This window comes from Sminthopsis crassicaudata, chromosome 3 (assembly GCF_048593235.1).
Source record: "Sminthopsis crassicaudata isolate SCR6 chromosome 3, ASM4859323v1, whole genome shotgun sequence".
NCBI classification, from domain to species: Eukaryota; Metazoa; Chordata; class Mammalia; order Dasyuromorphia; family Dasyuridae; genus Sminthopsis; species Sminthopsis crassicaudata.
In genome coordinates, this window is record NC_133619.1 from 73468097 (window position 1) to 73493480 (window position 25384).

At 35.3% G+C, this 25384-nt stretch overlaps 1 protein-coding gene across 10 annotated transcripts in view; it reads right to left on the bottom strand.

The window, feature by feature from the left end:
• UNC80 (unc-80 homolog, NALCN channel complex subunit) overlaps window positions 1-25384 on the bottom strand; it is a 218502-nt gene that overhangs the window by 100690 nt on the left and 92428 nt on the right. For 8 of the 10 annotated variants that reach the window (XM_074298820.1, XM_074298825.1, XM_074298823.1 and 5 more), the window contains exons 24-28: window positions 22819-22990; window positions 18043-18176; window positions 6058-6223; window positions 1399-1602; window positions 326-426 (exon numbers count right to left, since the gene is read on the bottom strand). In XM_074298820.1, the coding sequence (XP_074154921.1) occupies window positions 326-426; window positions 1399-1602; window positions 6058-6223; window positions 18043-18176; window positions 22819-22990 (777 nt within the window). The remainder of the gene's footprint in view (window positions 1-325; window positions 427-1398; window positions 1603-6057; window positions 6224-18042; window positions 18177-22818; window positions 22991-25384) is intronic. The other 2 variants (XM_074298826.1, XM_074298829.1) reach the window with 2 other exon arrangements.

Sequence of the window (25384 nt, forward strand, 5' to 3'; positions counted from 1 at the left end):
AAAGTATATTTCTTTTTTATATGTACTAGTCATGATACCTAGTCTCTACTTCCATTAGCTCTAGATAGTTTAAATTTTGGCCTATGGCTGATCTTAGAGTCATGGCTGACTTTGAATTAAATATGTCAATGTCACATCAACTTCAACTATTCTCTAGTCTTTAGTTAAAATAGATACCACAAACATTTTTGCCAATTTCTGGTCGATGGTGGGGTAAAACTGTACAGAACATCTTATTGAAATTTCTTTCAGTAGGAGGCCAAAAACTTGATTTAAGAAAATACACTGCCTACATCACAGATAGATGCTTGTTGACTTTACTCACATGAAGCCATGACATGTTCCTGTGGTAGTTTTCTTCAGTGCCAGTGTTGCTTAGACCCTCAGGCTCAATGCTTGGCTCACTTGCACTCCAGGGACTCCCTTCTTCAAAAGAAAAATACCAAAAATGTTTTATTTTTCTCCAGTTAGGATGAGTGTGTGTTTATGTATGTGAGTAGTAAAGCTGTCCATGCTTGTGAATCCAAGGGAAAACATTTGCTGTTGGACCACCTTTGCCCAGCTGGGTACCAAATAGAACAGAGGATCCATTGGTTTTATAGACTCTAGGAGACTCTCTCCCCCTTGGCCATCAACATGACTGGCAATGACAAGGAGAGTTCAAGTTCATGGTTACCAGAAGGGTAGGCCATGGCTCACATATAAAGGGTGAAGAAAGACAAAATTAAATACAATTCCTTGTGTTGTTGAGATGCACAAACTATTAGAGTTCAGTGTGATCAAATTAGGCATTCATTGGCTGGGCTGTGCAAGCTGAAGTTGAACAAGAACACCAACCCTCACAGAATGGCTTTCTACTCTGCTGCTTCTCTTGCTTTTCTTACTACCCCTTTGCTATTGTTTCTATGACTAGTGTTATCAACCTACAGGTCTATTAGTTCTGGAGAGCAAATCCCTGGGTACACAGAGCTAAGTAGGGAGATGAACTCTATACCTAAACTCACCAGGCCAGTCTTCTCCATAGGAATTCGTGAGGGAGGGATTCTTCTTAAAAAATATTACTCTAAAACCTTCTATCTTTTAGCTCCTCAACTTCTGTCAAGCAAGTATCTTCATTAGTATCCCTACAGTGCTTCTGGGTTGACTCTTGACTCAGGTGTCTAATGAATTTCATTAAACAATTGGTGAAGAAAACAATAAAGAGTTAATAGTAGGGCTGCTTTCCTTACATTGGATCTATTTTGCTGTGATGTCCCAAAGCCTAAGTGCCTATTCTTTTGTTTTTGAATTACTGCTATTTATTTATTTAGATATTGGCAATCTCTTTAGCCAAGGCGTACTAGAGGACACTGCCTTTTCTCCTCCCATTTCCCTGTCCACCCATGTCCTCTATGTTACCTATATCAGTGACAGTGTCCCTGCTCTGGGACAGCTGCAGCTCCTCATTCTCAGACTCTGAGTCCTGCCGTGATAGCTTGGTACTCTTTAAGCTGCCGGCCCGGCGAATACTGGATAAGGAACCCCCCTTCTTCACCCGGAAACTGCGGGTTCCTTTAATCTGGAGCAGGCGGGAGCCTCCTATCCTGATCTTCCTGCTGGGAACTGCATTAAAAGATAAGATAGGACTTCCCCCACTTAGTTCTCTTCATCCCAGGTTGAGATCCCTACCCTCCCCATTTTGTTCCTGCCCTACCCTGCCCCTTTTCTGTTGGCCTGTTGGTCAAGTGACTTCCTCCAAAGTCATTGCCATTGAAGACCTTTGTGAGTCAGACTTATGGCAGAATGAAGATCTGGGAAAAAGTTTGCCTAGTAAATAGTGTTTATCAATATCAGAACCAAGCTGTTTTCTTCCTTGCCCTGGGTTCACAAGCATGAGTATGCCTTTGAAGTAGAGTTATTTAGGATATTTAATATTCATCATTATTGTTCCATCCAAGAGAATGAATGACAACCTTTAAATAAAGTTTTTGTAATGGGACTTACACGGTTCTTTGAGCAGCCGTGTAAACCCATTCATTTTGGAATACCTTAAGCACTTAATACCCCAAGTGGTTCCTCTCTCTCCAAGCCAGCAGTAGATCTCAGCTTTGACTCTTCAGCAAGGCCGCTAAAGGATCTGTTTTCGTTCTGGTTTTTTTGGTGAGCATGAATATGAAATGGTTCCATTTCCAATGCCCCTAGTGATTTCCCATGATCCTCCTCTCAGTCAAAAGGCTTGGTGGCATGTGAGTCCAAATGTTGCAACACCCTGAGTCAACCTTACAGTCTACATGTACTGAGAAGAACATGCATTATTCATCTTTTAGTGTTCTGTGAGTAAGAGAAATTGATCAGTAGAGAAAAAAAAAAAACAAAACAATTTTAGACGTGAAAACCTGACCTGTGTATTCAAGCCTTCGCTTTCTATATGTGTATATATGTATATGTGTATGTAAAACATACAGATATATTCAGATGCATATGCATATCTCTGTCCCTATATATCTATATCAATACATATATATCTTTTGAAGGCTTTATCCCAGTTACCATTAGTTCTTATTCATAAGAGTCAGAGGGGAGAGTTTACAGAATGATGGTACATTAATGACTCAGTGGTCATATTTATGACATCAGTTATGCCTTTCAAAGTACAAAGAGAACCGGAAACTTAACCAATTATTGAGGTGGATATAAAACTACAAACTAATTGAATTGAGCTTGAAATCACATTTTTCTGCAGAATCCAAATCTAATAAAGAATATGCCCCAAAAGTGGCAATTTCCCCACAGCTAAGACATAGGCAATTGTATAAGCTAATGTGATGGGACTGATACTAAAGTGCCAGTTAGCTATACAGGTTTATTGGCAAGTGAGACCTCTCAGAGAAATTATTTTGGACCAATGTGGATACTTTTTAATCTGATTCATTCTTGCAAATGACTAAAATTATCTCTATACAGATGGAAAATTCCTTGGGGGACTCCTTTAGCACATCTGGATAGAACTGGAGAAAATTATAATTCCCATAGCACAGTTGAACACAGCCAATGAAGACTTTACAACATCAGGCTACATTTTAATTATAGTGCAAAGCACTCCAGTGTATGTTTTCCACAGTGCTATTTAAACTTAATTACTACATCTTTGTTTCTACCTACCTGCAACAAGGAGAAACAGAATAAAATTGTAATTTGCATCACTACTAATATATGCCTCAGTCTATCAAAACAATTTTGCAACAGTGGATTTGAAAGAAACAAGTAAATTTGTAGGAATTCCTAATAATGGCAACACCCCACCATTGTTTGATTTCGTAGATTCACTCAAGCTAAAACTGTACTGTGATCATTTATCTATTTGTTAGCTTATTTATTTTGGTGAGGCAATTGGGATTAAGTAACTTGCCCAGTAACATAGCTAATAAGTATCAAGTGTCTGAAGCCACATTTGAATTCAAGTTCTCCTGACTCCAGGGCCAATACACTTTCTACTGTACCATCTATGGCCCCAGTACTGTGATAAATTAAAGAGAATTAAAATGCACTTTGTTTTGAGGATTGGGTGATATCCCATAAAATAATCTGGAACATTTTTGGGCATCCCAAAATAAGTATTTCAAACTATTGAATCAGTAATTCATAACTGAGAAAGCAGAGAAATGCTTGCATGCATGATCATTTCTTCCTCTGGATTGTATATAAAAATGATATAGTGATCCTTCAACAATGAAATTTAACCTTTGTTTTCATGACAACAAATAATCAGCAGGAATGTGGAAAAGAAAATCTTGTTGATTTGGTTGTTACATGGGTCTTCTTAATTAACACAAATGAATTACTTTACACTTAAATTTCTGCTTAGGTTCAGTTGATTTCAGACATGTGTAGAGAGATCATTAGTATCCTTTCCCCTCTGATATATGTTCTTGCGCACGCTGCCTAGGAATGGATATTGGAGTTGACTGAAAGTTTCCCAAGGGTGATTGGGAACTTCCAGACCTATTGCTCCCCAGATGACTACATCATCATCATCTCCAAAACTTTCTGTTTTTTATTCAAAAAGGAAGCTATAGCTGCTGATATTCTCAGGAGAGAAATTCAATGTGGGCAGTTGAGAAACAACTGGAATTACAGGAATGGGGAAATAGGCATTAATCATTAGTTGGTATGTATTATGCATTGTTTTTCTAAGAGTGCCGAAGTATATTGGGCAGACTCATGTTTTTTCTGCACTGAAACCATTTGATGAGCTAAGTTCTTTTTGTTAAAAAATATAAGCAAAATATAATTTGCCAAAAGAAAACCCAGCTTGGGACCACCAACTTGGAACTAACACAGACTAGCTCTCTATAACTACAATTTTCTTATAATTGACCATCCTAGTAATTAATTCTGGATAATTCTATTAATTAACCCAATCATTACTACAAAGGCTGGTATTGTAAACTACATGAAATTACCCAATGAGCTCTGGGTTGTGGCTTGGTTTGGCAGTCGCATCTTAGACAATTCTTCTCCCTAAAGAGATCTCTGATTATAGCTGTCTTTGGAAGGATCAAAATGATCATCACAAGCAGTTTATTTAGCCATTAATACTATCTAGTTTTTAGCTTTTGAGAAAACAGATGGTATGAAATCACTTAAGTCATCAGGGAGTTCTGGTCTTAACCTTTAAGTTGGGTTTAGCAACTGATAACGAAAGCCTCCAAAATAAGCAAATAAAGATTCAAATTTTTTAGCTGATCAGTTTGAAAAACAGAACCTTCATGAAATGCTTCTTCCTTTATGTGTATGTGTACATATATGTTTATATCAACAGGTATATGTACAGTTTCATTTTTACATTTTACATATATGCATATGTATACATATATTTAATTTTTATGCTAGTGATTTCTTGTAATCTTCCTATTTTGATGTACCAAATTTACAGGAATGGGGAAATAGGCATTAATCATTAGTTGGTATGTATTATGCAGATTCATTTTGGCAAAAAGCCTTGATGAAAATCAGGAAACTAAAATAATCTCTAAGATAATACTACCAAAACAAAAGTATTTTAAAATGACTTAGCCTTTACATAGATTTGTACAAACATATTACCAGATCTTTGGATCACAGATTTAAAGAGAGAAGATCTTTAAAAGTCATTGAATCCACCTCTCACATTTTATAAATGACAAAGCTAAGGTTCAAAAAAATTGAGACCAATAATTTCACCACCAAGTAAGATTCAAACTCAGATCCTCTTGAATCTAAACCTACTGCTATCTATGAATACCTTTTCCTCCCCTTCCTCCCACTACTTTATGTAATTTAATGAACTAAATCACCATATAGTCTTTGTATTGCAACACTTGTATCTTGACAGTATATGGAAAAATTAGCATGAGATGTGCTTTTAAAAAAAAGATGGAAGGCATTTTGTTGTCCTTACCAAATACAGTTGAGGCTCTGACTTCGACTATTTTTTAAATTTGCAAGTTTTATTTTCTTTTTCTTCCACTTCCTCCTTCTTACATTAATTTTACATTTTTAATGATTTATGAGACTTTTGGCACATTGTTAGATCATACAATGTCATGCTATAACTATATAGGCTTCATTGTATGCCACCAACTTCTAATCATATTTATTTATAATATGGACAAAAATTCCATCTTTTTTCTCCCAAATAAAAGGGTTGTCCATTATGAAACATATAGCAAAAATGGTCCAGAGCACTACCATTCACAACAGACACTGAGACTATTGTTTTGAAATAATGCAATGTTCTCATATTTTAATTGATGAAGGAAACCTTGAAAAGGCAACTGAGATAAGGAATAAATGAAAGACTTGCATTGATTTCTTTTGCTTTTATTTCGACCACTGGGAATTAAGTCCTTATCTCAGTTTGCCCATGACTTGGTAAACTATATTAGTCTCTGTCATTATACAAAGCCCAGTCATAGAGGTCAAAGACAATAAGCTTCTTGGGAATATTTCATGGTTTCCTTTTGGCACATATTTCTTGCAAGCTATACGCTCCACAAGAAACACTGAACCATGAAAATGTCTTAGTTTTTTACCTACCTTTCTTCTCCTCAACACCTGTGTCAGACTTGAGAGTGTGACTGCTGCTATGGAGAGAATCTTTTGCATCTTCGTTGTCATCTAGGATACCAGCAAAGCTGATCTTCCTCTCATACCTGTGCCGGTCTAACTCAGGATCCAGCCGAAGTCGGCAGCTCTCAAGGTCCTGAAATACGAAGGTGGAACATTCAAAGGTATATTCCAAAAGAACTGAAATGGAAGAAGCATACTGAGATCCATTTAAAATCTAATAGTTATGGCTGACTTTCTTTCCACTGGATGCAGTAGAATTTAAAGTCTGAATACAGACTTTAGAATACCTATTTAAATACCTATTCTTGAACCTGTAGCATAATACTTTCCTTCCTGCCATCCCTTAATAATCTTGCAATCATCTATTTTTTTTTTTTTTTTTGAGGCTGAGGTTAAGTGACTTGCCCAGGGCCATACAGCCAGGAAGTGTTAAGTGTCTGAGACCAGATTTGAACTCTGGTCCTCCTGAATTCAAGGCTGGTGCTCTATCCACTATGTCACCTAGCTGCCCCTTCTTGCAATCATCTAAAAGTCCTTCATCACAGTTCTATCTGCCTGTCTTATTAATTAATTAATATTGGCTGCCCTCTTAGCATAGATTTGCTTTTGAATTTTCTTGTAATATTGGTGAGACCATAGGGGCTATAATCTAATTTCCTCACTTTGAAGGGGATGAATTAGAGCCCTAGATATTGAAAGTGACTTGTCCAAATTTACATAATGCAGCAAATGGCAAGGCTGGAACTTAAACACAGATACACTTACTCCCACTGTGACATGATGCCTGGGAGAACCAATTTTCATCTACTAGGCAACGTTACTTCAGGATTGGGGAAATACAACATATAAGGAAAGCCCAAGTTAAATGGAGCTAGGTGATGCAGTACATAGAACACCAGACAGTGAGTCAGGGTACTCAATTTTCTAAGACATTTACTAGGCAAGTCATTTAGCTCTATTTGCCTCAGTTTCCTCATCTGCAAAATGAGCTTGAAAAGGAAATGGCAAAACTCTTCAGTATCTGTGCTAAGAAAAATCCCCAAAGGGGTCACAAAAAGTCAGATGCAAGTAAAAAGTGAATGAACAATATTAAGTAAATTATATGCCATGCACTCCTAAACAAGTCAATGAAGATTTATTATATTCTATTGAATTAAAGGAAACACCTTCTACCTGACATTTTGAAGTAAGCTTAAGTGACCCACTGAATATTGAGAGGTACTAAAATAGTTTCTTTTTTAGATTTTGGTTCCATTGGTCTTTTTTCATTCTTCTCTGATTCTTTCAGTGGATCTTTAACCATGTTACACCCACTAATGGTGGAGGTCTCCCAAGGTTATTTCATGGGTCTTTTCTTTTTCCTCTATACTACCTCATCTGGTGTTCATCTGGTGTCTCATGGGTTCAATGATCATTTTTATATAGATGGTTCTCAGATCACATATTCAGCACTGGTGTCTCTTCTGAACTACTATAAAGCATCAGTAGCTATTTTTTTGAACATCTTTAGTTGGAGAATCATAAGTACCTCAAACTTAACATATGCCAAACAACTCATTATTTCACTCCTCAAATGCTCTTCTGAATTTCCCTATTATTAAGGTGCTCATTATCCTCTCAACTTTGTTGTGAGCCTCAACTGTCATGTCAACTCTTGAAATATATTTTCCCACAATGTTGTACATAGCTATCACTTTAGTTTATACCTTTATTGCTTTCCCTCTGGACTCCCAAATTGCTCTCTTTGCCTCAAGTTTTGCCCTACTTCAAGTTAACCTCCATCTGACTACCAAACTGAATTACCAAACACATAGGTCTGGCTATGTTACCTCCTTACTCCTTACTCAGTAAACTATAATGATACCCTGTGATCTCTAGGATCAAATATATTTATCATCTATTTGGCATTATATATATATATATATATATATATATATATATATACATAACTGGCTTTTTTCTATCAGTCTTTTTATACCTTTCTTCTCTTCAAGTACTTTATGACCCAGTGATACTTATTTGCTTTTCTTAGCACACAACATCCAGTTTTCCATTTCTGTGGCTATTCCTCATGTTTGAAATGAACTCCCTATATATACCTGCCACTGAACTTCCCTAATTTTCTTTAAGGTTTAACTCAAATCCAATCTTCTCATGGAGGTGTTTTTTCATTCTCTAATAACTAGTTGCTATTACCTTCCCCTGTAAGACAGTCTTTTGACAACTTTGTATATATCCTGTCTACACCTACGTATTTGCAGGCCATCTTATTCACTAGAATAGAAGTTCCTTGAGGATAGAAACTTTTGCCTTTTTTTCTATCCCCAGGGCTTAGCACAATGACTGGCATATAATAGGCATTTATTAAATGCTTGTTGATTGATTTCCTGGGAAATTCTTAATAAATTTTAATGAAAAATGAATTATATTACCTAATAACATATATTCTATTTCATAGGAAATTGAAGAAAAAAATCTCTATCTTTCTGTGTTGTTAGTATGTAATAGAATTTGTATGTTAACATGTAATAGAATTTACAAATAGAATTTGACTGTTTTTTCAGCAGTTTTCAATTAGACAAAATATTATATTTTATATGTATGATTGCTCCTCTGTATAAGAATGTAAAAATTCACACTGGTACTTCATAAATGCTTACATTTGTGGAAAAAAATATGCCTAGAAAAATGTAAATTCCACATGGAACTTATTAGAATGCTTTCAAAAGAAGTCTAGAAATTTAAACTACCTCCCTGAAATTAATCCATTAAAATATATAAAATACTGTTGTATTTAATTTTTATTTTCTAGTCAAAGATAATTAGTATGCATTCCTTATTTTGAGCACAAAATAAAAATTGGACTATACTGTGCTTCGATTTGAATTATCTCCCCTCACTGAACATTTTCAATATGTTTCTTAAATCTAAAACTTAGGATTGCATTTGAACTCCAGTACTTTAATTTGTTCCAAATAATTCTTTATGATTAGATTTTGCTTGGTTTTATAGGGTTAGCTTGTGTACATATGTGCATGACTTACCAAAAACAGAGTCTGAATAATGATTGAACATTTGCTTTTTTCTTTGTTAGTTGAATGATATTTGTTTGCTTCCTGAGCACTAATGTGTTTTAATAATATAGCTATATTTGTGTAGCTCTTTATAGTTGTAAAGCACTTTCATATACATTATTTCTTTGGATCTTCTCTAATGTGTAGCATATAGTTTAAATATTAACTTCATTTTACACGTAAACAAACTGAGACTCAGAAGTTAAGTGACTTGACTATGTCTGTAAATCCAGTATATGGCCAATCCACAGATGAATCCAAATGTTTTGAATCTTAATTTTTGTGCCTTTCACATTAGACTGTTTCTTTTTATCATCACTTTTTTTTTCAATATGCATTCAATTAATTTTATTAGAAACATTTTTAATAGGCTTTAAGAGCCATAGTTAGGACAGAGCTCATAATTCTATAGAATTTCTTTGATGGTCTTTTTTGGAAATTAAAAGGTTTAGAATATAAATTTTAAAAAAATCAATTATTCTCTCTTAGATAATCAATTATAAAAACTTGGCTTTTCTGGGATTTTGTGTGTATGTATGGTATATAATAGAGAGGTGGTGAGATAGTGTATGTGTGTGTATGTGTGTTGTGTATCATATATATGTGTGCATAGATCTGGAGAAATGGACAGGATGGAACTATATAAATCCACTTCAGGATTTACTTAAAATGCCAATACATTTTTTTTGTTTTTGCCAATGCAAAATTGTGAAACAGGTAAAGTGTGTCTGGTACTGGAATACCTACTGCCCTTTTCCTGTATATTTACTTCTATCATGTCCAAGGCACTTAGTGATATGTTACCTCCATGCTAATATAGTATATACATATCCTTTTCTTAGAATAGTATTTATTCTTGCTTGTGGTATTTTGCACCAGAAAGATAGGATTTTGGTCGCTTGTTTTTTCATTTTTTTAAGTCTATGACCTTGGATGTTTTAATAGCAGACATTGGCATGGTCTTTTATTGCATATCTGTTTTTTTTTTTTAAATCATATATGTCTCTTTCTTGGCAGTAGGCTCAGATTCTTACCAGCCCTCTAGGGCCCATTATTTTCACTGCTTCTTGTTGAATTTCCTTATTGATCCACTCCTGTGCCTCTAGAGACATTGATGCTATTCCCTACACTAAGTCAACTGTAGGTTTCCAGTGCTGTGAAAATGTTATTGCATTAATAAAATACATTGGATGTTTGCAAACACTCCTGCTGCAAGTGTTTTTATTAAATCTTTAGAGCATTTTCATTTTGGCAATATTTATGCTTAGTTCTCAATTTTTCATTCTTAGTTCAGTACCATTGCCTAGGAAATAATTTCAAGCATTTACAACTCTTCATGTTGGTTTAATCAGGTTTAGAATGCTAATTTTCTCTTCATGACAAATTTAGGATTTAGCTTCACAGCATTCATTAATGTTAAATGGAGTCATGCAGTTTAAACTCATGCACATTTAGTGAAAGATTTACAATTTTTAAAATTTATTAAATTTGTGTTCAAAACAGAGTTCATTATCTTTTACTCTAAACCTACCCTCTTCCAAACTTCCCTATTTCTGTTTAGGGTATCTCAAGTCACCAAGATTTACAATCCTGTTGTAGTAAGCTGATTTCAGAAAAGCCTGGAAAACCTTATATGACTGATGCTGAGTGAAGTGAGTGGAACCAGGAGAACACTGTATGAAGTAAAAGCAAGATTATGTGATGATCAACTATAATAGGCTTAACTCCTTAGTAATGCACTGATACAAGACAATTCCAATAGACTTATGTTGGAAAATGCCACCTGTACCCCAAGAAAGAACTATGGAGATTGAATGTGGATCAAAGCATACTATTTTCACCTTTTAAAAATTTTGCTTTTTTTCTTTCTTATGGTTTTTCCCTTTTGTTCTGATTTTTTTCTCAAGATTATTCATATGGAAATATATTAAAAATGAATGTATATGTATAACCTTTATCAGATGTGTAGGGAGGTAAGGAAAAGAAAAAGGAAAAGAAAAATAAACATGGAACTCAAAATCTTACAAAAATGAGTGTTGAAAACCATCTTTAAATATAATTAGAAAAACAATATCCTATTAAAATAAAATTTTATAAAAAGAAAGGAAAAAGGAATCTTGCTGTTCTTGTCACCATCTGTCAAGGACCACTCCTAAGTGAGAAACCCAGAAAGCCTGTAAAGGATTAAAGGGGATTGTACCATTAAGGGGCAGGTTGGTTCTCCAGAAAGCCCCCCTCAGCTGTGAATCATAACACACTTGAAGGAATTGCAAATCAGTCTTTACTGATGTTGTTTGTGAATTGGGAATGAAATAAATCAGAGTCAAGAGGTCAGAGAATGCACCTGCCTCTCAGTCTCCTTGTATCATTATCATCCTCTTACATGAAAGGATCTATTCTGCTGGTTAGAATTAGATTCCCAGCAGCCACTAGCAGGTGGCTCCCGTAACAACCACCCTCTCCTTCATCCCCATGGACATAAAAATTGCCAGGTCTTGTCAGCTTTTACCTAAAAAACATTTCTCCTATTTGTCCCTTTTCCTCTATTCACACAGGTGGAAACTTTTTTTTTCTTTTGAGCAAGACAATGGGGTTAAATGACTCACTTGGGCTTACCCAGCTAAGAATTTTTAAGTGTCTGAGGTCAAATTTAAACTTAGGTCCTCCTGATCCCAGGGACATTTACCTGCCTCACCAACTTTGTTGCAAGAGCTTTCTAATTGATCTCCTTGGCTCAGGTCTCTCTCTTCTCCAATCCATCCCACACAAAGCTGCTTGTGATTACCAGCACCTAACATATGGTAAGGATTTAAATGCTTACAGATGAATTGCCCCTAAAGTATGGGTTTGACTGACTCACTCTTCTGTTCAAGACTCTAATGGATCCCTGTTACCCCAAGGAACAAACGAACTCCTCTGTTTACCTTTCAAAACTCTTTACAACCTGGCTTCACATTACATTTCCAATCTTATGCATTTCTCCTTTTCATACATACTGTAGATGAGTCATTTTGGCTTTCATGCTGTTTTTCATATATAAATCTTGGTGCTTATCTCTAGCTCTTGGAATCCCTATTTTCCTTTAAAGCTCATGTCAAATACCTTTTGTCTTAGGAATACCACTACTAGGACTGTATCCTCAAAGAGATAAACAAAAAGGAAAATGACCTTTATGTATAAAAATATAGCAGCTCTTTTTGGGGGGCAAATAATTGAAAATTGAGGGGATGACCATCAACTGGGGAATGCCTGAATAAATTGTGATATGCAATAAGAAATGATGAACAGGATGCTCTCAGAAAAACCCAGAAAGACTTCTATAAGTTGATACAAAGTGAAATGTACTGTGTATAAAGTAATAACAATGTTGTAAAATGAGATCAGCTATGAATGATATAACTATTTCTCAGCAATGCAATAATCCAAAACAACTCTGAACAATTTACAATGAAAAATGCTATCTATACCCAGATAAAGAACTGATGATATTGGAATGCAGATTGAAGTAAACTTTGTTTTTTATTTTATTTATTTTTCTTGAGGACTTTTTTTGTTGGGGGGGGGGTCTGTGTTTTCTTTCACAACATCATTACAGAAATGTTTTGCATGACTACACATGTACAACCTATATTGAATTGCTTGCATTCTCAATAGGACTGAGGTGGGAAGAGAGGAAGAGAAAGAATCCGGAACTCAAAAAGTTTTAAAAATGAATGATAGAAATTGTTTTAACATGTAACTAGTGAAAAATATAATACTAAACAACAAAAATACAAAAAACAAACTTCAGGTCAAGTATCGTTATCTACATGAAGCTTTTCAGATCCCTCCCCCAACTATTAGCATCTTCCCTTTCCTCCCAATCAAATGAACTTGTATTTATTTTGTATGAATTTGTATATATATGCCACTTTCACCATACAATCTAAGCTCCTTGAGGGGAGGTACTGTTTTGTCTTGTCAAACACAAAATCTCAATTTTGCTTTCATATAGGAGTTTAATAAATCTTTGTTGAATTTGATTGATTTCTGGCCATGACTTCTCCATGTGACTCTGTTGTAAAATGGTTACTCCATTCCCAGCTTAACTCATTCTCCTGACTGCTCCACCTCCCCACCAGCTGCCTTGCCTGTTTGTGAATGCCCTTATCTCCCTTTTACTATCCCCATTCCCCAGTTCCAGGTCCTCTTTATAAGGTTTTTCTCTTCCATTATAAGAATATATTGTATTCGGAAAAAATTGTTGGGAAAACTGGAAATTAGTATGGCAGAAATTAGATATGGATCCACACTTAACACCATATACCAAGATAAGATCAAAATGGGTCCATGATTTAGGCATAAAGAGGGAGATAATAAATAGATTAGAGGAACAGAGGATAATCTACCTCTCAGACTTGTGGAGGAGGAAGGAATTTATGACCAGAGGAGAACTAGAGATCATTATTGATCACAAAATAGAAGATTTTGATTACATCAAACTAAAAAGTTTCTGTACAAATAATACTAATGCAAACAAGATTAGAAGGGAAGTAACAAATTGGGAAAATATTTTTAAAAACAAAGGTTCTGACAAAGGTCTCATTTCCAAAATATATAGAGAACTGACCATAATTTATAAGAAACCAAACCATTCTCCAATTGATAAATGGTCAAAGGATATGAACAGACAATTCTCAGAGGAAGAAATTGAAACTATATCCACTCACATGAAAGAGTGTTCCAAATCACTACTGATCAGAGAAATGCAAATTAAGACCACTCTGAGATACCACTACACACCTGTCAGATTGGCTAAGATGACAGGAACAAATAATGACAAATGTTGGAGGGGATGTGGGGAAATTGGGACACTAATACATTGCTGGTGGAGTTGTGAAAGAATCCAGCCATTCTGGAGAGCAATCTGGAATTATGCCCAAAAAGTTATCAAACTGTGCATACCCTTTGACCCAGCAGCGCTACTACTGGGATTATATCCCAAAGAAATACTAAAGAGCGGAAAGAGACATATATGTGCCAAAATGTTTGTGGCAGCTCTTTTTGTTGTAGCTAGAAACTGGAAGATGAATGGATGTCCATCAGTTGGAGAATGGTTGGGTAAATTGTGGTATATGAAGGTTATGGAATATTATTGCTCAGTAAGAAATGACCAGCAGGAGGAATACAGAGAGGCTTGGAGAGACTTACATCAACTGATGCTGAGTGAAATGAGCAGAACCAGAAGATCACTGTATACTTCAACAATGATACTGTATGAGGATGTATTCTGATGGAAGTGGAAATCTTCAACATAAAGAAGATACAACTCACTTCCAGTTGATCAATGATGGACAGAGGTAGATACACCCAGAGAAGAAACACTGGGAGGGGAATGTAAATTGTTAGCACTAATATCTGTCTGCCCAGGTTGCATGTACCTTCGGATTCTAATGTTTATTGTGCAACAAGAAAATGATATTCACACACATGTATTGTACTTAGACTATATTGTAACACATGTAAAATGTATGGTATTGCCTGTCGTCGGGGGGAGGGAATAAGGGAGGGGGGGTAATTTGGAAAAATGAATACAAGGGATAATATTATAAAATATATATATATATATAATAAAAAAAATTAAAAAAAAAAAAAAAGAATATATTGTATTTGTATATCTAGAACTTAGCACAGTGCCTGGTTCATAATGAACTTTTAATAAATACCCCCTCTATCTGTCTGTCTCTTGAATTATCTCACAAAGTCTATCTAGTTCAGTCTTGTATGTGACTGACTTCATTTCCTGTTTGCTCTGTTTCTCTCATGGTTTCATAGTTTTGATTCTAGCCTGGCAACCTCACCCTGACTTTTGAATGCATCCTTGACTTCTTTTGGTTTTATTATCTCTGGACTGCATCCAAACTTCATTCAATGTAACTATATGACCTTGAAAGTCTTATGCCCTCCACCCTACAGATGTTAATTCACATGAAGATAAATTTAATGTCAGCAGGAATATATAAAACATATATATTCTGAAGTCTGGGGCAAGAAACTGAAGAACTTAGTACAATTAATATTTTCATCATTCATGCTGATCCAAAGTAAGGAGATGGAGGTAACAAAAAGTGAATAAAAATATGAAATACTCCTTCAAGAATGGTATTGGTGCAAGAAAAATCAGAATGAGGTGGGTGAAATGCAAAAAAAAAAAAAGCTTTGGGGAACAGGAGAAAGAAATAAGATCTCTGCTTGAGATGGCTTAAGGTTACCAACAATATTGGAGCACTTATTGCTAACCTACTTGGTACCTGTTTTCCCTGTCAAGGAGAATGGTATATGGACTGGAAAAACCACAAGAACCACAAATGTTTGAGGAGCTGAAATCCAAGAAAGTAAGACCATTCAATTGCTTTTGATATGTTCAACTCATAAAATATGGAATAAATGCATACAGGAAAAATACCATGCTGAGACCTATTTAGTGAACTCTGCAACATTCTCTTGAATGGTACTAATGTTACAGAACGAGAAAAGGTAGTTATTATCCCAATTTTCAGTAAAAGAAAGAATAATAGTCTGAAAAAGATAAACCAGAGTGAAGATTTCTAGGCATATCAGTAACCCTACACCATTTTCCTAGAGAGGGAGGTGGGTTGGACCCATATAGATATCACTTTTCCCTCCCCCTCCCTCTTTATAGCTTTTCAGATACATGATTCTCCACTAGTGATGCTGATAACTACCTGAATGCATTCCTCAATTTTTTAACAAACTTCCACATCATAACTCTCACAAATCCCACATCATTATCCCTTCTTCATTCCAATAAGAAGGAACATCTTCTCACTTCAGCTGCAATTATTCAAACTCCTTTCTCTTTCCACTGTTCACTCCTTTATTCCCATGAACTTAATTCAGATCTCCCTCTGAAGCCACCCATCTCTTTCATCATACTCTTTGGAATGCTTGTTCTACAAGTAACAAATCTGCTTTTATCTGAAACCTTTTCATTGCCTCCTTCTTCCATCTTGCAATTGCTGAATTTTGCAATCACTGGCTCTCTCCTGATGACATAGCTTCCCTAGGCACCCTTTCTACGGTGACTGCACTTTCACATATACCCCCTGACTCAATAGTTTTAATGAAGGAATTGGGATCCTTCTTGCTCCCCACTGACTTTTCCAGCCTTCCCTTTATTTCCATCATTCAATAACCTTTCCTCCTTTAAGATTCATTCAATCTATATTGACCAACCATTCAAGATACTGATAGCTGGTATCAACTGATTTCCCAGTCACATATGCACAATATAAAAAATATGTGTGTATATGAATTTATTTGAGTAACTGGGAGTTTGGAGTATCTGAGGAAGTATATATATGTACATATATAAATATATGTGTATATAAAAGATATATATTTGAGAAACATATACCTTGCTCCCTGCTATGTAACTTTGTGATACAATGATACTGACCTCCTTAATTTTCTTCATACAATACATCTCACCTCTCAACTTTGGGTATTTTCTCTGGTTGTCTTTCATGTCTGGAATGCTCTCTTCTTATCTCTAACCTGGCTTCTCTGGCTTCCTTAGAATTTCAAGTAAAATTCTACTTTCCAAAAAAAGCTTTTCCTGATTTCCCTTAATATTCCCTAAGTGTCTTCCTTCTAATGATTCTCTTCACTTTATCTTATATCATATATATAATAGTGTGTGTATGTATGTGTTAATACATATACATACACACACATATAAATCTAATTAGTACAAAATTGTTTTAGTGTTATCCACTTGTTTATATTGTGAGCTTCATGAGAGCAAAGACAGTTTTTAACTTTCTTTGCATCTACACAACTAAGAACAATGCCTACCACATAGTAAGTGCTTAATGAATGCTTATTAACTGAATTTTCTAAAGGGATCACTAGTGAGTATGATTTAAAAAAATGATTTTAAAAAAAGAGCCATTATTCTTCATCAGGAACAAGTAATTACAGATAAAGTAATTTTTTTTTTTAATGTTACAGATAGATTGGGTAGAAGTAGCTGGATTTCAGGAAGATATCAAGGTGAGATTTCGGTAGCTTTGCAAATCTTTAAATACTATGGAAATGCTATTTTTTTTTTATTGGTAGCCTTATCATTACCACTCAAGACTTGAATGATAATGTGCTTACTGGGAAAAACATTCCCCCTAGAGTAAAAAACAGCGCCAAAAGCACAGATATTATTGAAAAAAAAAAGAGTAGGGTTTTATTATTGTTGATGTTATTATTATCATTATCATTATTACTCATGACTTAGATGATACTATTCTTATTGGGAGAAATATTTTCCCAAAGGAGTTAAAAACATAGGCAAAAGCACGGATTTTATTGAAAAAAAAGTAGGGTTTTATTATTGTTGATGTTATCATTATCATTATTACTTATGACTTAGATGATTATGTGCTTATTGGGAGAAACATTTTCCCAAAGGAGTTAAAAACAGGCAAAAGCACAGATTTTATTATTTAAAAAACTGAGTTTCAGTTATGACACACAATTTGCCTTTTTTTGAAAAATTGGGGCACATCAATAACAACAGTATTTCCTCATTAAAAAGGCAACCAGTTAGTTCCTGGATCTTCACAGAGTAACACCAATGACAGTGGGTCAATTATTTTCTCTGGAAATGTAACCTTTTGTAATATCTAGGCAGAAAATTGTTTTGATAGGATTTTTGGGAAAAGAATGTTCCTTTTTTTAAAAATAAGAATCATGTTGAATTGACTTATAAAGTTTTATTAATTTGTTTGTCCATGGAGAATGTAGAAGGCTGAGAAAGCAAAAGAACCTTTGTGTTAACCTGTCTAAGCTATTTTCTTATTTTTAGTTTCCATACTTTACTTACCACCAAAGGTTCAGTACGTGGACGGGGCAAGCAGGAGAAGGTCTCTCTTAAGAAGGTAGTGATCTCTAGTAGAAGTTGGCAGGCTGCCATCTTGAGAGCAAAGGGGCAGCCACATTTGGTGGGGTTTACAGTGCCTATGAAGTAAGACATTTTTTTTTAAAGGAGAGCCCAGTAGAAAATGCAGAGATACAGTTTAATGGACACCATTACACATGTGTAAAATAAAATCATATAAATATGTAAAAATAAATATTACTGATCAATATCAAATTGAAGACTTTAATTCCTTGGAGTTTTGTCTTTTCACCCCTATGAACACTGATTTTTTATTTTCCAATTTTCTAAAAACAGTCTCCTGGCATCAGCTAAACTAAGATAATTACTTGAGTACTTTACCTACCAAAGAATAAAGATCCCAGGTTCAGGAACAAAATGAGTTAAAGAAAATAAAAAATCAAATGCTGATAATTCCTTACTTTAAAATCTAACCAGATTCAAGTTATCCTAATTACATATAACAGGATGTTAGATTAAATAACATGCTGGTCTTGTGGTCAGAAAGGAAACACAAGGTTAAATTTAAATCCTGCTTTTTATATTTATTAATTGTTTTATCATGAGAAAGCCACCAGGTGGTGCAGTGGAGAAAAGCCTGGGCTTGGAATTGTGACCATCCAGTACCAACTCCACCTCAGACTATTATTGTATGATGGACAAGTTACTTCCCGTTCTGCTTCAGTTCTCTCAAATGTGAAATGAGGATCATGATAGCATTTACCTCACAGGGTTATTGTGAGGAGCGAATGAGATAATATTTGCAAAGGGCTTAATGCAGTGCCTGACACATAATGGATGTTTAATAAATGCTTGTTCCCCTCCCTCCTCATCTGGCTCTCTAGAATCTAGCTCCTTTATTAGATTTTCCATAGTTATGGTTTTTAGTGGTAGAAGAATTCTCACTCTTGTGCTAGATCCTTTGTATGCTTGTATGACATAAAGCAAGAAAACTTTATGTTTATGAAATAATAATAATTAGCAGGCAATATAATATTCCAATGGCCTCTAGTTGTGTGGTTCTACTATAAAGAGAAGCCACATCTATCTGAACCAATTCTATCTCACTGGTGATAGCTAATCTTTGTCTCTCCCAGTGCCTAGCACAGTACTCTAAACATTTTATTTTAGATTGTTGTTGTTCAATTGTTTTAGTTCACATTCAACTTTGTGATTCTACTTGGGATTTTCTTGACAAAGACACTGGAATAGTTTGTCCTTTCTCCGGCTTATTTTACAGATGAAAAACTGAGGTGAAGTAACTTGTATCACACAGCTAATAAGCGTCTGAGGCCAAATTTGAATTCAGGAAGATGAATCTTCCTAACTGCAAGTCTGGTACTCTATCCACTGACTGCCCATATGTTACCATATATTAAGTATATCAACTGCTATGTATTAACCATATATCTAATCTCCCAGTTTATTTTTGGCCCAGACCTCCAATTTCATGTGTATAGGGAAATCTCATGAGGAAAACTCTTGTCTACCAAAGCTATTCTGTAACAGACAGTCCTAAAAAGTTGCCAGTCACATCAAGAAATTAAATGATTTGTCTAGTTATAATGGTGGACCTTTAACCCAAATCTCCCTAACTGCAAAGCCGGTATTATATCCACTATGTCACATCACCTCTTCCTTTGGACATAGTAGTCACAATATTCATTAACATTAACTGAATTAAATTAAACAGGACTTTCTTAAAAAGATCAAATGGAAAAGTGGATATATAGTTCTTCTAAGAGTTAGAAAGATCTAGGTTGAAGTATCACCTCTGACATACAAAGATTGTGTGATCCTGGAAAAGTTGGTCAATCCTTAAGTATACTAGGCAACTATCAAAATTTTTGAATTCCATAATTTGTGATCACCTACACTGGCAGAAAGAATTTTTTTATCTGGCAGTTTCTAACATCAGTGAAACTGACTGATTCAGTCCCTTTCCTACAAAATATGAAGGGAATTTCCCAGAGTGCTAATCTCTTTTATAGAAAGGGAATCAACTACTTTTAGTTTACATAGGGACTGGTAGTTGGTTGTAGGCATATAGAGAATATTCCTTAGCTGATCAAGATATTTCTTTATTGTCACTTTGGATTGAACAGTGGTGATCTTATGTGATCAGTGGCCCTTTTTTTTCCCATCAAGGACCAAGGAGACAGCATCTAAAGGTTTCATAGCAACATGATGGTGGCGAAGAATACAAATCTACCATTTTAGAAAATGCTTTTCACATCCTGTGATTGAGGCACACTAGCAATTATTTCAGATGCTGGTCTTTTCAGATGTTGCTAAGTGACATTTACTGAGACTGTTTGCATTATTTTCTCTCTCTGCATTTTGTTCTCAAGGTTGCCATCCCAATTCATCACGTCAACAGTACAAACATGAAAATGTTTCAGAACAAAGGACTTCCACTTGAGGTGCATTATAGACCTATTTTATGCGGAGGCCTCCTTTGAATTTCCTTGTACTGTTTCTGTTCTGTACCAATACCCATCACTATTGAGTACAAGGGTACTTACATCAGGGATTAATCCACCAGGACTCTGCCTGGAATAAAGGGACTAACACCTAAGCTTCTTTCTTCTTATTTACCACAGTGTACTCCCATATGGAAGAGTTTTTAGAAATCAAGCCTCAATTTAAACCATCGCTGTCTGAAATGACCTCTGGAAATCCAAAGCAGTTCTAGGATTCACAGAATCATAGCTTTAGATCTAAAGGGTTCCTCGGAGGCCACTGAAACCAATTCCCACAGTCTACAGATGAGGGAAACTGAGGCACAGAGAAGTTTGCATAGATAGTGTCTAAAGCAGGATTTGCACCTAAGTATGATGCTATATTCATCATGATATCTTGACTCTCAATAAATATTATTATCCCCACATTATAGATGAGGATACTGCGGTATGGAGGGCTTATACTTCCAGTAACAAAAGCTTTTACTCCCTTCTACAAGAAGCCTTTCTTGGCCTTCCTAAAAATGTAAATCCTTTCTTTCTGAGATTGTCTAGTTTTTCTTGTGTGTAGACACATATGTCTGTGTGTATTTGTATGTTATTTTCTCCATTAGAATGTGAACTTTTGTAAAAGCAAATATCAATCACCTTTGTATTTCTTTATATTCCCAATGTTTAGCACAGTGCTTGGCACAAATAAGTATCAAATAAATTTTTGTTGACTTGTTGACAGCTAATAAGTGGCAGAGGAAAGTTTTGAACTTGGGTCTTCCTCATTTCAGGGCTACAACTCTACTACATTATAATACTTCTATTAAATGATTAGAGATTTAGGTCTGTTCCATGACCTTGTGTTTTATATTTTACCCTTATATGATGGGTTGATACATGAAATAATACCACATATTGTTCCTTTAGTATTGGCAGAAAGGGCACTAAGGTGGCTAAAGGACCGAGGGTAGGACTTGGGAGTCTGAATGATGTGAATTTGAATTCTGTCTCAGAATTCTATCTATGTGACTTTGGGCAAACTACTTAGTCTTTGTATATAGTCTTCTTAATCTATAAAATAGGGATAATTATAGCACCTCTCTCCCAGGGTTGTTGTGAAGATTAAGTGACTTAGCATATACAAAGTGCTTTGCAAACCATAAAGTAATATTTAAATGATAGCTATTAATTGTGCAATGAGCTAAACTATAATCACATTCTTAAATTCATGACACTATGAACACATACAAAATATTCTAGATCATGTATGTTGGATTTTTTGTTCAGACTTTTGATTTCCACATTACAGCAAATGCCCAGGGTAAAAAATCCACCCAAATATGCAAAAAAATGGGGAGAACTGCTTCCCAGCTTAGGGTTTTAGAGTCTCACTGCTTATAGTAATGAGAGGTTAAGTGATTTGCCTGGATTTTCACAGCCAGGATGGGCCAGAGATCAAACCTGAACTGTAATGTCTTTCTGACTCCAAAGCCAGCTGTCTCCTGCCTAAGTCATACTGCCTCTCATCAGCAGAAGAAATGAAATAGATAGCATAATATTATCATCTTACACTCCAGATAAGGCAGGAGTACAGTCACACACAGATGCTAGTATGGTACAGTATACATACATATATACACAAATGGTCTTGGAAAGGGACATATGTGAATCTTTTTGAAATTCTATGAGATAAGAATGGAATTTGATTTTCCAGTTATAAATATGGAATGACCAGCATTCACATTTTTAACACTTGTGAGGTTCTTTTCTTCTTCCTTTTTTTTTTTAAAGGTTTCAATTGGAAGTTGAACATTGCAACATAATTCAATTAAATATTTCAATACTTCAGTGGCCTTGGTCATTTGGAAAGTATTTCATTTTTTCATGTCTCTCTACACTGGTTGACTGCATGTCAGTCTCAAAATCACAAGGGAGATAAAAGGAAGGAAGGGAAATTTCTTAAATACCAGTAATTTTCCATGACTTTAAGCAGTGATATACTCTCAGCAGGTAATAAACAAGTTAATATTTGTGCAATAGCAAAATGCAAAAGGACAAATACAAAGGCAAATGGGTATGGAGGCCCATCTTGAGTATGACTCATTGCCCTTATTTTATAGCTCCTTGTTATCTTTTCAGCACCCCTGTCCACATGCTTTACAAACATGCACAGCAAGAAAGACTGAGGCATGGGGGGAAGACAGGGAAGTGGCAAGAATATGAAAGAGAAAAGAGAATTAAGTGCTCTTTCTAAAGCAGAGGTTCTTACAAGCAGGGGTTCTTGTAGTAAAGGGAGTCTCCTTACTATCATCTAAAAAGTCTTCCTCCTCATCCTCTTTTCTCAGTTTCCTCTTGGTCTCTTCATCATAAATAAGACCCAACAGATTAGCTGGGCTCTCGCTTTCTCCATGGCACAGTTCATTCAGTCGGATACCAATCGCCTGCCATTGGGTAGAAAAGAATAAAAAAAACAACACACAATTTCAGTTTCTGAGAAGGGGTTCTTGATGTTACAAAGAATAAGATCAGTAAATTATTCCCAGCATACTGTGCCTTGGCAACACCATTTGCCTGATTTTACAAATATGGAAATTGAGAAATAGAAAGCATTAATGGCATCTCCAAGATCTGTAGGGTCAGCAGTTTATAGAATTGGAATTCCATATAAACAGTCTACATACACACACAAACACACACATACACACACACACACACACACACACACACACACACACACACACACCCCAAACAAGAAACTTCTAACAATCTACCATTTGTCAGTTCTATATAGGGATAGGCACTGGATATAATTTTCAATTGGAAAGCCAGCAGCAAGTGAGAAAATTCTTCGTTTTAGCTTCTCTTCAACTTAAAGTGTAGACAATAGTCTACTGCACGAAGAGATTAAATGACTTGCCCAGAGTCCCACAGCCTGAGAGATAGGACTTGATTCCACACCTTCCTGGTTGTAAGACTGGCTCTTTAGCCAAAAGATCATGTTATTTAATGAATATTTTTCTTTTTTTTATGGGCAGTTTGTTTTATAGTGAAACTCTAAGAGAACAGATGATGCTTTGATATAGAGGTTATTGCTACCAAACAAACAGAAAACAAAACAAAACAAAACAAATAACCAAACCAAACTAAACAAAAAAACAAGTTGGCTCTCAGAGGCTTTTTTATGGAACTGGAATTTTGCATGCATTCTGTCGTGGAAATTATCTTTATGTATACCACTTAATGGAACACTTTTTCCTGGCTGCCTTTGTATAGGCTAGGGGGTTTTCTTATGTGATATTACAAATGTGCAAGAAAAATAAAATGAACTCAAAAATATAATATACTTTGCACACACATATTGTTCAGTAAGTTCTTCCATCATATCTGATTCTTCATGACCTTATTTTGGGATTTTCTTGGCAAAGACACTGGAGTGGTTTGCCATTTCCTTCTCTAGCTCATTTTATAGATGAGGAAACTGAGGCTGACAGTGTTAAGTGACTTGCCTAAGGTCATATAGATAGTAAGTGTATGAGGCCAGATTTGAACTTTGAGCCTTCCTGACTTCAGATTTGGCCATCTATCTTCTATTCCACCTAGCTTCTCACACATTTCTATAATCCCCATAGAAATAGGAACTATTTAAAGTAATTCAGTAATGACATATAAGCAGAATTTTGTTTTATGAAGATTTAAAACAATATGTTTTTTTCTCCAGAATCTCAGAATTGTCATCTTATTAAAGCACCCCCCACTTCCAAATTTGCAAATAGAAACAAATTCATCAAGAGGTAGCTGGTGGTTCAGTGGAGAGAGAATGAAGACCTGAGTTCAAATCCAGCCTCAGATCTTACCAGCTGTATGACTGGGCAAGTCATTTAACCTTTAATTTGATTGACAAAAGGGATTGAATGGATCCATGGAGAAAGAAATGGTACAATACTCTGTAATCTTTGCCAAGAAAACTCCAAATAGGGTCATGAAGGACTGGACATGACTGAAAAACAACTCAGCAACATATCCACCAAGGCTGCCCAAATTATCTGTTTAATGTTCTTGCCCTTTATGAAATAATGCACTCTGTTGTGAGCAAATCAGAGATATCGTTATAATGAGCAAAGTACTGGACAGGTTCAGATGTCCTAGAAAGGGGTCCATCAATGAAATTCTGAGCCAAAATCCAGTTATTCTCTCTCTCCTATTTCAATACTACCACTTCCAATATGCAAAAATATTTTAGGGAACATTCTAAGAAGATTGTTGGGGAAAAAAGGCTCTGTTTATGCCAATATATTGGGAACAGCACTTTATGAGGTATCAAGGAATTGAAAGCAAAATAGTTGTCCATCAATGAGGGGAATAACTAAACAAATTCAGATGGATGAATATATTTAGTAAAAAATTATGAATATGATGAATATAGATAAGCATAGAAAACTCCCATAAATTATTATAAAATGAAACTAAAAAGCCAGGAAAACAACACAGGCTACCCACAACAATGTAAATGGAAAGAAAAACAACTATAAAACAACCAAATATGAATATTATGAAATTATAAAGAAGCTTGGCCCCAAAGGAAAGATAAAGTAACTTTGCCTATTCTCTGGATGGTAGTATGAGGAAGGGAAAGGCATGAATGTGAATCATTAGATAAAATGCCAATTTCTTCCAACATACTGATGGTACTTTTTCCCCCTCTTCCTTTTTTTGCTTATACCTTTCAAAATACATTTTTTTTTGAAATGAGAGTTGGCTCTTTGGAAGTAGGAGAGGAGTGATATGGGAAGAAATCCATATAGAATAAAAGCAAAATATATCAATAAAACCTATTT